Below are 15978 nucleotides of genomic sequence, written 5' to 3' on the forward strand. Positions count from 1 at the left end.
ATTTGTCTTTCTACTCCTGGTTAGTTTCACTTAGCATAATAATCTCCAGGTCCATCCATGCCATTGCAAAAGGTAATATTTCCTTCTTTTCCACGGCTGTGTAGTATTCCATTGTGTATATGTACCACAGTTTTTTAATCCACTCGTCCACTGACAGACACTTGAGCTGTTTCCAGATCCTGGGTATTGTAAACAATGCTGCAGTAAACATCGAGGTGCATATCTTTTTTTGAATCAGTGTTTTGGGATTCTTAGGATATATTCCTAAAAGTGGGGTAGCTGGGTCAAAAGGCAGTTCTATTTTTAATTTTTTGAGGAAACACCATACTATTTCCACAGTGATGGCACCAGTCTGCATTCCCATCAGCAGTGCAGGAGGGTTTCCTTTTCTCCACATCCTCATCAGCATTTGTTGTATGTTGATTTGTTAATGAGAGTCATTCTGACAGGTGTGAGGTGGTATCTCATTGTGGTTTTAATTTGCAGTTCTCTGATGATTAGTGACATTGAACATTTTTTTCATATGCCTATTGGCCATCTGTATGTCCTCTTTGGAGAAGTGTCTATTCAGTTCCTTTGCTCCTTTTTAATTGGATTATTTACCTCCCTGGTGTTGCATTTTAGAAGTTCTTTATAAATTTTCATTATTAACATTATCAGTTGTATTGGTGAATATGTTATCCCACTGTGTGGGTTGTCTTTTTATTTTGTTAATGGTGTCTTTTGCTATGCAAAATCTTTTTGGTTTGATATGGTCCCATTTGTTTATTTTGATATATGGTCTTTATAATATATTGCTGGGTCCAGTTTGCTAATATTATGTTGAGAATTTAGCCTCTGTGTTCATCAGGGATATTGGCCTATAGTTTTCTTTCTTTGTAGTGTCTTTACCTGGTTTTGGAATGAGGATATGCTTGCCTCATAAAATGAGCTTGGAAGTCTTCCCTCTTGAATTTTTTGAAATAGCTTAAGAAGGATAGGTGTTACTTCTTCTTTGAGAGTTTGGTAAAATTTGCTGTGAAGCCATCTGGTCCAGGACTTCTGTTTGCTGGGAGTTTTTTGATAACTGTTTCAATTTCATTGGTTATAATCAGTCTGTTTAGGTTTTCTCATTCTTTCAGATTGAGTTTTGGAAGATTCTATGTTTCTAATAATTTATCCATTTTGTCTTCGTTGTCCAATTTTTGGCATACAGATCTTCATTGTATTATCTTATAATCTTTTGTATTTCTGTGGTATCAGTTGTTACTTCTTCACTTTCATTTCTAACTTTATTTATTTGGGTCCTCTCTCTATTTTTCTTGATGAATCTGGTTAAAGGTCCACCAATCTTGTTTACCTTTTCAAAGAACCAGCTCTGGTTTTATTGATCTTTTGTATTTCTGTTTAGCCTCTATGTCATTTATTTCCACTGTGATCTTTATTATTTCCTTCCTTCTCCTTCCTCTGGGCTTTATTTGTTGTTCTTTTTCTAGTTCTTTTAGGTGCAAGGTTAGGTTATTTATTCGACCTTTTTTTGCCTCTTAAGGTATGCCTGTAATGCTATGAACTTCCCCCTTGGGACTGCTTTTGCTGTGTCCTATAGATTTGGGGTTATTATATGTTCATTTTCATTTGTTTCAAGGAAATTTTTGATTTCTTACTTGATCTCATTGTTAACAATTCATTATTTAATAATATGCTATTTAGTCTTTAAGTGTTTGAATGCTTTTCAGTTTTTCTATTGTAGTTGATTTCTAGTTTCATGCCATTGTGATCAGAGAAGATGCTTGATAATGATTTCAGTCTTCTTAAATTTATTGAGACTTGTTTTGTGTCCTAACATGTGGTTATCCTAGAAAATGTACCATGAGCACTTGAAAAGAATGTATATTATGCTGCTTTGGGCTGAAGGGCTGTGAAGATACCAATTAAATCCAGTTGATCTAGTGTATCATTTAAGGCTGCTGTTTCTTTATTAATTTTCTGTCTGGAGCATCTATCTATTGATGTTAGTGGGGTATTAAAATCCCCTATTATTATAGTATTGCTATCGATCTCACCTTTTATGTCTATCAAAATCTGCTTATATATTTAGGTGCTCCTATATTAGGTGCATAAACATTTACAATGGTTATATCTTCCTGATGAATTGCTCCCTTTATCATTATGTAGTGACTTTCTTTATCCGTTACTATAGCCTTTGTCTTAAAGGCTATTTTGTCAGATATAAGTATTCCTACCCCAGCTTTTTTATTTTCATTTCCATTTACATAAAATGATTTTTTTTCCATCTCTTCACTTTCAGTCTATGTGTATCTTTTGTTCTGAGGTGTGTCTCTTGTAGACAGCATATATATAGGTCCTGTTTTCTTATCCATGCAGCTACCCTATGTCTTTTGATTGGAACATTTAATTCATTTAGGTGTAAGGTTATTATTGATATGTACTTATTTATTGCCATTTTATTACCTACAATCCTCTTTCTCTCAATTTCTTTATTTCTTTGCTCTTTTTATAGCAGGCCCCTTAACATTTCTTGCAGTACTGGTTTGGTTGTAATGAATTCTTTAGTCTTTTTTGGTCTGGGAAGCTTTTTATTTCTCCTTCAATTTAAATGATAGCCTTGCTGGATAAAGTAGTCTTGATTGTAGGTTCTTGTTTTTGTATCACTTTGAATATTTCTTGCCAATCCTTTCTGGCCTGAAGTGTTTCTGTTGAGAAGTCAGATGGCATCCTTATGGGGGCTCTTCTGTAGGTAATTGACTGCTTTTCTTACAGCTTTTAGTATTCTTTCTTTGTCTCTTAACTTTGACCTTTTAATTATGATGTGTCTTGTTGTAGACCTCCTTGGGTTCATCTTTAATGGAACTCTCTGTGCTTCTTGAACTTGTGTGACTTTTCTCTTCATCAATTTAGGGAAATTTTTAGCTATGATTTCTTCAAACCAGTTCTCTTCCCTTTGCTCATTATCTTCTCCTTCAGGAGTCCATGATATGGATGTTATTTCTCTTCATGTTGTCACAGAGGTGTCTTAGAGTTTCCTTAGCTGAAGGCCCACAGTCAAGGCACATATGAGAAAGCAATCAATGAACAGCTAAGGTGTTGCAACGAAAAACTGATGATTGATTCTTCTCATCTCTCTTCGTTCCCGTCTGTCCCTGTCTATCTCTCTCTCTCTCTCTCTCTCTCTCTCTCTCTCTCTCTGTGTGTAGGAAAAAAAAATTATTACTTTTATAATCTTAATTGATTTATTTTTAAATTTACAATACTTCAGAATAACAAGCTCTAAAGTTCTTGACTCTATTATATGTAGTGTGGTTCTTGGCTTTCAGTAGCCCTCACTTTTTATATATTATGCACTGACACTTCTAAGCCTCCTTTTTATTTTTTAATACTTTATTTATTGATTTTGAGAGAGGAGAGAGAGAGAGATAGAAAGGGGGATAGGAGTGGGAAGCATCAGCTCGTAGTATTCACTTCTTTTACGTGGCTTGACTGGGTAAGCCTGGCTTTTGAACTGGTGATCTCAGCATTCCAGGTCCATGCTTTATCCACTGTACCAACACAAGTCAGACTCTAAGCCTCCTTTTAAATGCAAATTTAGTCTTTTATATATTATTAGACAAACTGATTTATCACCTGGTTACACCAGTGGCTGCCACTGAGGTAAAGGGCCAGGCAGCAGTTAGAAAGAAATTATCTTATTTTGACCATACTACCCAGTTCCCCATTCATTCAAGCCAGGGGCTCCTGTCAAGCATCAAAGGCCAGAATATTGCTTATTTACAAGGGAATAGATATCTCAGAAATGTGTCACTTTACTTAGCCCAACCTATTTTTCTACCCCAAAGTCACCTCCAATTTCATTCATCTCTCCTCATGGCACCCCACAAGTGGGATATATTGATATGGAAGTAGATAGCTGGTTGAAAATCCTCACCAAGGGTTTGTGGGTCACAACCAATATAGGTCTCTATCTTCAATCTGGTACTGTGGCAAGAGATCCCTCCTTCACTGTGATAGATATCTTATAAGTTCTGAAGCTCCAAAATTTAAAGATTAAAGGTGACCTAAGTATCTGTCCTGGCCTGCATGGATGGATTAGGGAAGGAGCAGTGGCCCTGGGGAAGGAGAGCCATCTAAGTCTGCTATCTCATTTTCAGGAACATTGTGTCACCTGCTTCAGACTGGCACCTATCAAGGGTCTTAATCACCTAAAGGTCACAAGATACTTAAAAGGCAGCATTTGTAGGTACGAAATGAGAAATTATATAATTCCTAACCCAACCATTTTTTTCATATGTAAGTCTTGTTCAACTTTGGAATGTTTAAAAACACTCTATATGCAGAGGAAAGGGAAATTATTAAGTAAAAGACCAACAACCAATAGAAAAGTGGTCAAAGGACATGAAGAGATAATTCACAGAAAAAGAAGTGCAAAGGTTCTTAAAAGGAAATGATGCCAGCCTTATTTTAATTAAAATTATAGCAAGATACCATTTTTGACATACATATGACAAAGATCAAAGGGTTAGGACGTGGGTAATATGTGCTTTTATGCACTCTTTGTAGAAGTTACATAGGTGCAACCTTTATCAGGGTAATTTAGCACATTCCACCTGACTAGCAATTCTACATCTGGGAATTTAGCTCATGGATATATTTGTACTTACATGAAAAGACATAAGGTTTTGTTGCAGCATTGTTTAAAATAGCAAAAGATTGGGAGCAACCTAAATATTCATCAATAAGGAATTGGTTTTAAAAATTATGATACATCCATTGTATACTATTCAAGGTTTATTAAAAATTATAACAGATCTTTTTATATTAATGTGTAAACATCTTTAAGGTAGGTTGTAAAGAGAGAAAATACAAGATGAAAAGCAGTATGATTGGTATCTTAGTCTGCTTGGGCTGCTATAAGATATTTCTGTAGACTAGGTGGCATAGACAACAGATATTCTTACTATCCTGGAGGCTGGGAAGTCCAAGGTCAAGGCGCTGGCAGGTGTGTTGCCTGATGAGAGCCTATTTCTTGGCTTGTAGCTGGCTCTCTTCTTATATTCTTACGTGATAGAGAGAAGAGAGCTCTCTGGGGTTTCTTTCATAAGAATTCCATTTATGAGGGCTCTACCCTTATGACCTAATCACCTATTAATGGCCCTTCTCCTAATACCGTTACCCTGGGAGTTAGGATTTCCACATATGAATTTGGTAGGGAGTAAGGGTGACACAAACATTCAGTCCATAATAATTGGTATATTACCATTTGTGTCCCCAAAGAATTCCTACAGACACATTTGCTTCTGCATCTATAAGTTATCCCTAAGAGATAACTGTTGAAAGTGGTCCTCATGTTTGCTACTAGGGAAGATAACAGAATGGCCAAGACACAGAAATAGGAAGGAGACTTTCATACTTGAGTTTATGTAGCCTATTTAAAAAGTAATGAATTTTAAATTCTTTTTTTTATTTTTGACAGAGACAGACAGATTCAGAGAGAGGGACAGATAGGGACAGACAGACAGGAAGGGAGAGATGAGAAGCATCAGTTCTTCATTGTGGCATCTTAGTTGTTTTTGATTGCTTGTTCATTGATTGCTTTCTCATATGTGCCTAGACCGAGGGGCTACAGCAGAGCCAGAGACCCCTTGCTCAAGCTAGCAACCTTGGCCTCAAGGTAGGGACCTTGGGCTTCAAGCCAGTGACCTTTGGGCTAAACCCAGCAACCATGGGGTCATGTCTATGACCCCATGCTCAAGCCAGAAACCCTGCACTCAAGTTGGTGAGCCTGCACTCAAGCCTGATGATCCTGTACTCAAGCCGGTGACGTTGGGGTTTCGAACCTTGATCCTCTGCATCCCAATCCATCATTCTGTCCTCTGTGCCACTGCCTGGTCAGGCTGAATTTTAAATTCTTAAAGGAAATATCACAAGACTGACCATAAAATCTACATCCTAAAAGTGGTGCTTAAAATATCAAAAAGTCTTAGCTCTTTGGTCAGTTCTTTGCATCTCAAAAATACATACTCTGATAATTCTCTTGCAGAAACTTGATCTGAAAGTACAGAATATCTGGGCTTTCTCCTTCCAACAGTCTTAATGAACCCCTTGGAGTCATTAATGAACCCCTTTTTTCTGGAAAGTAACTTGCCTTTTTACTTAAGGGGATTCCTCAAAGCATTTCCCTCTCCCCAGTATGCATCTTTCTTCCAGAAAAGAGTAATAGTGGACTTTTTGTCTCTCAGAAGAGAGAACTCCTCTGGTGGCCAAGTTATGGCATAGATCACTGTACTTTACCTCTTCCTCTCCTGATCAAGAAATTCTGCCTTAATTTATAAAACTTATTTTGTGTGGCATACCATTCTTTAATTGGCATAAAATTTCCTTTAGTATTTTTAACTTCCTTAATTGTCTATTCTTAAAGAAACAAGCTTTTTCTCTCTTTTTACATTTAAAACACAAATGAAAGTGTTATACATACCTATACAAGAGTTTCCTTCCTCAGAATATCAGAACATGTTTGGAAACTGAATATTAATTTTTTAAGATACAGACTTACAACATGAGAAACTTATTTTCTATGTAGTGGAAAGGGACAAATGTTTAACTTTAATTTTACAAATATGTGTATGAAAGCATTTGTGTATTTATAATCTATATATTGACAAAAGACTATAAAGAAATGCAGTAAAGTATTAACCTGATTTTGGAGGGGAGTGATATTATGAATGACTTTATTTTCTTCTTTTACTTTTCTCTATGTATTTTCTAGATTTTCTTCAGTGGATATTTATTGAAAGTTAAATGATTGTCAGGATTGTTACATTAAATGATTTAAGATCTGTTTTCTACATTCTGAAAATACCCTAATGAAAGGCAGTGGGTTTCTTCTTCTTTCTTTTTCTTCTTTCTTCTTCTTTTTTAGAGAGAAATAGTTGATTTTGAATCTTCTGGGAAATTACAGTTCCTATTCCTTTTAGCTTGGCCCTTTTATTTTAGTAACTGAAATCTGGTATTTTTACAGATTTAACATTTGTAGATGTCTTAAAGTCTGGCAACATAGCTTAATGGCTAAGTGTATAGGGTCAGGAGTCAGAAGACCTGTGTTCAGATCCTGATTTCTGTTGTCTGTATGTGGCCTGAAGTAAATGTCTTTAGTTCTCTTAAGACTCAGACTCTTTATTTTTAAAATGAAGTAATAATAATACTTTACAGTATTAATACTTTACTTTGAATTCTCAAGTTCCCATACAGAGTTAAAACTTAGTTCAATGGCTGACATATTATAAACATGCCATAAATTTTAGCTTTTTTTTTCTTCTGGTCACCCCTGGAATTCAAGGACCTCTGCCCTCTCCTTTTAAACCTAACATAAAATTGTTGTGCATAACATAAGATTTTAATAAAATGAAGAGTAAACATAATCGAAGTAAGACTTTGATATTCATATCTGATTACAAAGCGTTTATTCAGCCATTTCCCATCCACAGGAATTTCTTACTGCTGTGTTGGTTTATATGTCCTGTATTACCATATGTGTTGCTGAGCCTGTCTCTGTAGGACCAGTGTAGTTTCTAAAGTGTGGTCTGCATGGTAACTTCATGGGCTGCAAAGACAACCTTTTAAAATTTTTAAGTATATCTATTTTATGTGTGTTTGAACACAAAATACAACTAGTATATTCAGTCAGTGATTTCATGGGTATTTTTTAGGGTAAAGTAAAAATGATTGTTGAAGAAAAAAGCAAACCAAATTAAAGAAAAATGTTAAGGATAGAATACTATACAATGTGACAAAAATTGCAAAGCTGGTACTTGAGTGACTCAAGTTTAGGACTCTCTGCTTTAGATCTTCCTTCCCATATTTGTGTCCAGGGTTCCCATACTTTATCTCAAAAGCCCAATTAAACAGATGAAATATTTTACCTACACCTGTCATATCTCAATACCCAGGATCACTCCTCGTGGGTTCCATATTTTTCTAAACAAGGAAATAGGAAATCTGCTATCCTTCTAGGGCAATTAACTCAATGGTAACTAGCTGTAAAATTTTTTAAGTTTGGGAAATAATATTGTACTTATACTATAGTCTTTAAATCTACGTACCATGAATCATTATGATCTACCTGAATTCAAACTTTTATTTTATTGTTTTATTTATTTATTTTATTAATTTTAATGGGGTGACATTGATAAATCAGGGCACATATGTTCAGAGAAAACAGCTCTAGGTTATTTTGACATTTGCTTATGCTGCATTCCCATCACCCAAAGTCCAATTGTCTTTTGTCACCTTCTAACTGGTTTTCTTTGTGCCCTCTCCCCAATCCCCTCCCTCTCCTCCCCCCCCCACCCCGTAACCCCCACACTCTTGTCCATGTCTCTGAGTCTCATTTTTATGTCCCACCTATGTATGGAATCATATAGTTCTTAGTTTTTTCTGATTTACTTATTTCGCTCAGTGTAATGTTATCAAGGTCCATCCATGTTGTTGTAAATGATCTGATGTCATCATTTCTTATGGCTGAGTAGTATTCCATAGGATATATGTACCAAAGCTTTTTAATCCACTCATCCTCTGACGGATACTTGGGCTGTTTCCAGATCTTTGCTATTGTGAACAGTGCTACCATAAACATGGGGGTGCATTTCTTCTTTTCATACAGTGCTATGGTGTTCTTGGGGTATATTCCTAACAGTGGGATAGCTGGGTCAAAAGGCAATTCGATTTTTAATTTTTTGAGGAATCTCCATACTGTTTTCCACAGTGGCTGCAAATAAATCTAATATTATTTAATATTAAGTTAAACAATCATGCTTTGTTTTACTTAATAATGATTGAGTTCCTCCTGTCAATTATTTATTCTTGTATTAGGACTTACTAAATTTATATATATATATATTAGATTAAATATTTTTATTAATTTTAAGTCATTTTTAATTACAATTGACATACAATATTATATTAGTTTCAGGTGTACACCCCAGTGATTAGGCATTATATAACTTACTAAATGATCATCCTAATAAATCTCATATCCATCTGACACCATACATAGTTATTAGAATATTTCTTACTATATTCCCTATGCTGTAGTTTACATTTCCATAACTATTGTTACTACGAATTTGTACTTCTGAATCCCTTCAACCAACTCTGCCCCCAACTCCTCTCTCACCTGGCAACCATCAAAATGTTCTCTGTATCTGTGGATTTGTTTCTGTTCTGCTTGTTCATTTATTTTTTAGCTTCAATTGTTGATAGAGATTAATTTATTGCTATTTTATTTATATTTTTAATCTTCTCCTCCTCCTCCTCTTCCTCTTCCTCCTCTTCCTTTTCCCCCTCCTCCTCCTCCTCCTCCTCCTCCTTCTTCTTCTTTTCTTCCTTTTATCATTTCATATAATACCATTTTGGTGATGATGAAGTCCTTTAGCTTTTTATTCTCTGGAAAGCACTTTATATGATCTTCAATTCTAAATGATAGCTTTCCTCAGTAGAGTAATCTTGGTTGTACATCCTTGCTTTTTCTCACTTTGAATATTTCTTGCCAAGTCCTTCTGGCCTGCTAGGTTTCTGTTGAGAAATCAGCTGACAGTCTTATGGAAGCTCCCATGTAGGTAACTGTATGGCCAGAATCTGCAGCCACCATCAAAGTCACCTGGCCAACGCAGGTCCGCATTTGATTGGGACAGATGCTAATGAAGTAACAGAGCCAAAAACTAGTGATCCATTTTTCTTTAATCCTAGCTTGCACCCAGCGGGCAAGAATATGCACACACTGGGCTCCAAAACCCATTCATTCAGTGCTCACAAAACTACTGACTTATCCAAGTTTTTCTAGAATCAAAGGCTTCTACCTCACCAGTCTTATTCACCTCTGTTCTCCATCTCCTTCTCCTCCACGAAGTGGCTTCTCCTTCCCCATTCCGCTATTTTGGCTGCCTCCTCCACGTGGCCTCCCTGCCCTGTCTCCATGGGCTCTTCCTCTTTACAAGAACGTGGCCACTCTCTTCCGGAACAACGTGATCTCTCTTCAAATGGCCAGCTAGCTCCTCCTTTTAAAACCTTTTGACGTGAAAGCCCTCCCCCAATACATATTAGCATAACCACACCCCTTCCAAGCAAGAAGGGCATTCAGCTGCCCCACGTGGGCAGCGGCCATCTTTAACAGGGTGAGCAAAATATATCTTATCTGCCCGACAGTAACTAACTGCTTTTCTCTTGTTGCTTCTAAGATATGCTCTGTCTTTAACCTTTTGCATTTTGATGTCGGCCTCTTTGAGTTCATTTTGTTTGGGACTCTCTGCACTTCCTGAACTTGTATGTTTATTTCCTTCATCAGGTTAAGAAAGTTTTCTGTCATTATTATTATTATTATTATTATTATTATTATTATTAAGTGAGAGGTGGGGAGGCAGAGAGATGGACTCCTGCATGTGCCCCAACCAGGATTCACCCAGCAAGCCCACTACTAGGTGATGCTCTGCTCATCTGGGGCCATTGCTCCGTTGCTTGGCAACCAAGCTATTTTTGCACGTGAGGCAGGCTATTGTGCCATCTTCAGCACTTGGGGCCAACTTGCTTGAATGAGGATGCTGCAGGATGGGGGGAGACAGAGAGTTACATAGAGAAGGAGGAGGGTAAGGGGTAGAGAAGCAGATGGTTGCTTCTTCTATGTGCCCTGACCAGGAATCAAACCCAGGACTTCCACACGCTCATTATTTCTTAAAATAAAATTTCAATTTCTTTCTCTCTTTTCCTCTGGCACCTACATGATGCAAATGTTGGTACATTGGATGTTGTCCCAAAAGTTCCTTACTCTATTCTTATTTTTTTGGATTCTTTTTTCTTTTTGCTGGTCTGTTTTTTTTTTTCTTTCGTTTGTTACAAATCACAGATCCTACTTTGGGCTTCATCTATTCTACTGTTGATTCCCTGTGAATTATTCTTCATTTAAGTTCATGTATCCTTCATTTATGACTGATTCTTTTTTATGGTTTCCATGTCTTTTTTTATGCTGTTGAAGTTCTCTCTAAGTTCATCTACACTTCCCCTAAGTTCATTAAGCATTCTTATAACCAGTGTTTTGAACTCTGCATCTAGTAGATTGCTTGTCTCCATTTTGTTTAGTTCTTTTTCTGGAGCTTTGTTCTGTTCTTTAATTTGGGACTTGTTTCTTTGTCTTCTCATTTGGCAGCCTTACTATGTTTTGCTCTATGTATTAGGTAGAGCTCCTACATTTCTGGGGCTTGGTAGAGTGGCCTAATGTAGTAGGTGTCCTGTATGATTCAGTAGCACAACCACCTCATTCACCAAAGCTGGCCACTCCAGGCATGTCCCCCTGCTCCCCATGTGGGCTGTGTACATGGTTCTGTAGTAGTTGAACCTTGATTGCTGTTGGCACGTCAATGGAAGGTATTTACCTCTCAGCCATTTGGCTACAAGGACTAGCTGTGACCATCATGAACAATATGCTGTGCAGGAGACCAACCCACAGAACAGGACTTACTTCATCAGGGCTCTGATGCCTGCTGAGTCTGTCCCTTGAGTGTGTTGCTTGTGGAGGTGGTTTGGTGGTGCTTTGAGGTGGTCTGAATCTGCCCACTGGGTGCTCTGGGGCCTCTCAGGTGGTGCAGGCCAAGGTCAGCCACCACCTGTGTTCTTCCCGGGGCCAACCAGCATGAGCTATGAAGCAATTTGCAGATGGCTGCTACTTGTGCTGGTCTTGGAGGTGCCCAGGAGAGGCCACGCTGTGAAACAAGGCCTGCAGCCCCTAGTGCTAGATCTGAGGCTACTTAGCAAGATATATGGAGCAAAACAAGGCCATCTGCTGCTTGTTTGAGAGAGTTTAGGAAAGTCTAAAGCATGAGCCAAGACAGGTCATTCTTATGGGAAAGCCACTGGAAACAGCTTGGGTGGGCCCCACAAGTTGGGTGCAGCAGGGTCTCAGGGAATCACTAAGGTGGGACAAACAGTGTGAGCTAGGTTGATGGAGACTCAGATATTGTACCTGCTTGGCTACTCTTTGGAGGAGGGCTCAGAAAAAGAACAATGGCATCTGCCAGCACTTCTGTCTGGGAGAAAGTTGCCCCTCCAGCCTTGGTGCTGATGCCACACATTTCATTTTCTCCCTGTATATCTCTGGTACTTTATCAGCTGCTGCTCCAATGCTGGAACTCAGAACGAGTGAGTCCAAGTAAGTCCATGGGCAGACCTTTTAAGAGGAACTGCCTAGAACTCTAGCAGCCCTCGGTCTCACTCAACCACAATCCCTGCTGGTTTTTATAGCCAGAATTCATGGGTCCTTCTCTTCTTGGCACTGGAAGTCTAGGCTGGGTGGCCTAGTGTGGAGCTGGGACCACTCATTCCTCGGGAGGGTACCTTCACAGCCAAGATATCCCTCCTGATTTTTATCCGCCACCCATGGGTATCGGAGCAACCCATTCTGCATCTCTGCTCCTCCTACCAGTCTTGATGTGACTTCTTCTTTGTATTCTTAGTTGTGGGACTTCTTTTTGGCTAGATTCCAGCTGGTTCTGAATGATAGTTGTTCTGTAGTTTAGTTATATTTTGATGCAGTTCTGGGAGGATATGAGGAACACATTTACCTACATTGTCATCCTGACCAGAAGCCTTAAGTTAGTTTTTAAATATAAATTAGATCCTAAACTTTTGACAGTTGAGCCAGTACTAAAATATGCTCTATTTACTAGATGGAATTTTTTTTTGCTGTGATAAGTAGAATTGTCTTTATAACTATTGTATGAAAACATATTAGTATGAGTAAGCATACAGTTTGTGCATAATTTTTACTCCATGGGAGGCATAAATTTCATTCCTAGTTCATAAAAATTGTACAAGTAGGATTTATTCCAAAGAATAGAGTGGTTTTAAAACAATTTGGGGCAGGTTTGGGGGTGGGGATCCCATATCTGATTACAAGGAGCTTATTTAATAAACTAATAGCTTTACTTTATATTTCTAAAGATGTATATATTTTTTAATATATCTTTTATATCATCTATTTGTAAACAAAGGGTTTATTTCAGCAATTATCAAGGAATTGGTTCAAGAAACTTATAAATTATTCTTCTTGTCGTTCCATGTATATACAAATAGGTTTCACTTTTGATTTTTAAAAATCTTATGAAACCCTAAATGAAATATATGCACCTAAGGGTAGGATTAAAAAATTAATTTCTGTGTCATAGCCATATAGATATATTTGTAACATATATGCATTTAGTGGAACTACTGGGAATAATAGACCCTCTGTCCTCTCTTTGTATGCTAAATTTTATTGATGTACATTCAAAAGCTTATAGAACATACATGTACTTCCAAAGACCATTTGTTAGCATTTTTTAAAATTTTATTAATTTTAGCGAGAGAGGAAGAGAGACAGGAATACCGAGCTGTTTCTGTATGTGCCCTGACCGGGGACCAAACCAGCAACCTCTGTGCTTTGGGACAATGCTCCAACCAACTGGGCTATCAGGCCAGGGCAGCAATTTTTTTATGTAATAGTTTTTCTTTGAATACTTGCTATTGCTAAAATGACGTACATCCTGGTGTTTAAATAAGGACTGTATGAAGAAACAGATATTTTGACTCTTTCAGGCATTTGAAAATTGTCATGTAAACATACTATAGTGTATGCTAAATTTATGGTAACTCTTGTTGTTGCAGTATGTTTGTATATGTGGATATAAATAACATTTTAGTAAAAATACACATACACATACTGAGCCTTTGCTCTGAGAGTAATGTAGCTGTCATTGTTATAGGCTCCTTTTACCCTGACCCTTGCCCCTGTAACCTAGGGACTTTCCTACTAATCCCTTGCCCTACTGTAAATTTATTGAATAAGATGAGTAGTAGGTAATGACTCTTTATAAAACTTGGGGAACCTCTGTGTTAGGATTAAATTAGCCTGACTAAATGAGTTTATAATGAAATGTAGAGATTTCTTGACCCCATACTTCAGAGTTATTAGCCATTAATGGTTTGTCTATGAAATCCCAGCCTTTCACTTACTATTTCTAAGCAGAAGAATAAAGCTAGTCACTCAGTATTCTTAGGCTACTCTTGTGTTGCTTCCTTTCTCCTGCATAGTCACTCTCAGGAGTTTCCTTGTCTGCAATTGAAGGAATTTTTAGTTAGTAGAATTTCAGGTGGTATAAGAGAGAGATTTGTAGACAACAAGGTCAAATTCTTTAATTATGTCATCAGGTCTGTTTAGCAAAGTGTAAGTTTGGTCCAGGAGTGGGGAAGGGAAAGCAGTATTTTATAGATTTTTTCCCTTAATTGGTCTAATCATTGGTAAGCCATGCTCCTCCCCTCATCACTATTCACCAATGTCTTCTCTGTTTCAGCTCGCATGCCTTGGAGTAAGCAGGCACAATTACTGTTAGGAAGTAGAAAGCTTACCTGGTGTCCCCAGGCTCAAAGGTCTAAGGAACATGTTTTGAAATCACTATTTTGACAAACAACTCTGAAGGATATAATCAAGACTTTCTGAAAACAGAAGAAAATGCTTAATAGTTTTTTGCCTCCCTTATGAACTTAAAATAAACACTAGTCAACTTCTTATTGTTGAGCAATGTAAGCAACAGGCATTCTCCTCCCACCATTGCCCCCTGTCACCTTTCCTGTTTTCTACATTCCTACATCCTGCTCTGGATGTTGATCTCACCTGAACCACCATACCCTAAATTCACCAGTTTTTGTCCCTCTTTATTTAGATTCCCTTGAGAGATATTTACTCAGATGGGCCACAGAATCCAACCCATGACTCGGTGCCCTTAGTTTCCAGTGTACTGTGGGACAGGGGAGCAGCAGAGTCTTATGGTTGATTACAGACTTAGTAGGGACCATGAATATCAATCCCCCTGGGCAGTAAGTAGCACCTCTAATATATGACTTGAAGAGTTGAGGGAGTGGAGCACTGTTGAATTTTTAAATGTTTTTTATTAGACATTAGTGCCCTACAGATTAATTGCTCTTTTCGTACACAAAATCTAGATTTATTTCAATTCTGCATCCTATGGTAGGAAATTAAATTTTTTTGCAGTCATATAGAAATTGTTTAATTCTAAATAGGATCTATTTTTTTCCTGTTGATTTTTTAACACACAAGAAGTTGTACAATAGGCAAAGAGAAAATCTTACTTGTAACTAATATGTCATGAGTTCATTTAAAAACATAATAATCACTTTTGTCTTTCTTATAGGACAAACTATTCGAGAGAAAAGAGTTGTAGAAGCAGCAAATAAAAGAGAAGTAGACTATGAATTAGGGAATATCCCAACAGAATGGGAAGGTAAGTTTCTGCTTTTAGTAATATCTCCTGGAAGGCAAATTGTTTAAATATATACAAATTCAACAAGAGAACATATAATTACTTGTTTATTCTTTTTGCAAAAACATTTACAATCTAAATTCATGAGACTTTTTTAAACATTGCATTTCTTTGAAAATTGTGGAGGTGCCCATTTAAATGAGGGAACACATGATAGTGAAATAGGGAACACGTGTATCGTAAAAGAACTATTATTCAGCATTAGCTGAGCTGGGATAAGGGTTAGTGAAGCTCCAAAGAATGAAAATTGAAGGAAGCCCTCATTTTAATATGCTCACGCTGCACTTGCACAACCTCAGGGTGTGAATCTTGTTTGGCACACAGTACCCACATGAACTTGGGAAAGTAACTCATACTTCTCAGTCTTACTTTTCTCTATAAATTGTGGATAATACCTGCTGTTGATACCATTTGAAGTATTTGTTTAATGTACAGTAACCTTGTGAGCTGACAAGAATGGACACTTGATCCCTATCAAACAATGGAATTAAGATAGGAGATCAAGGAGAGATAAAACAGTAGGATCAGTCTCTCAGTATGGCTGGAACAGTAGTACCATTTGAACTTGGTAGCTTTTGGGTGGCTATCTTCAATCCACTATCTCAGCTTTGTTACAGAAAAAGCT

General features: G+C 37.3%; 1 protein-coding gene across 1 annotated transcript in view; it reads left to right on the forward strand.

Moving 5' to 3' along the window:
* NDUFAF2 (NADH:ubiquinone oxidoreductase complex assembly factor 2) overlaps positions 1-15978 on the forward strand; it is a 165867-nt gene that overhangs the window by 82753 nt on the left and 67136 nt on the right. The window contains exon 2 of the mRNA XM_066375580.1: positions 15225-15314. Within this exon, the coding sequence (XP_066231677.1) occupies positions 15225-15314 (90 nt within the window). The remainder of the gene's footprint in view (positions 1-15224; positions 15315-15978) is intronic.

Source organism: Saccopteryx leptura, chromosome 1 (genome assembly GCF_036850995.1).
Source record: "Saccopteryx leptura isolate mSacLep1 chromosome 1, mSacLep1_pri_phased_curated, whole genome shotgun sequence".
In the NCBI taxonomy this organism is placed as follows: Eukaryota; Metazoa; Chordata; class Mammalia; order Chiroptera; family Emballonuridae; genus Saccopteryx; species Saccopteryx leptura.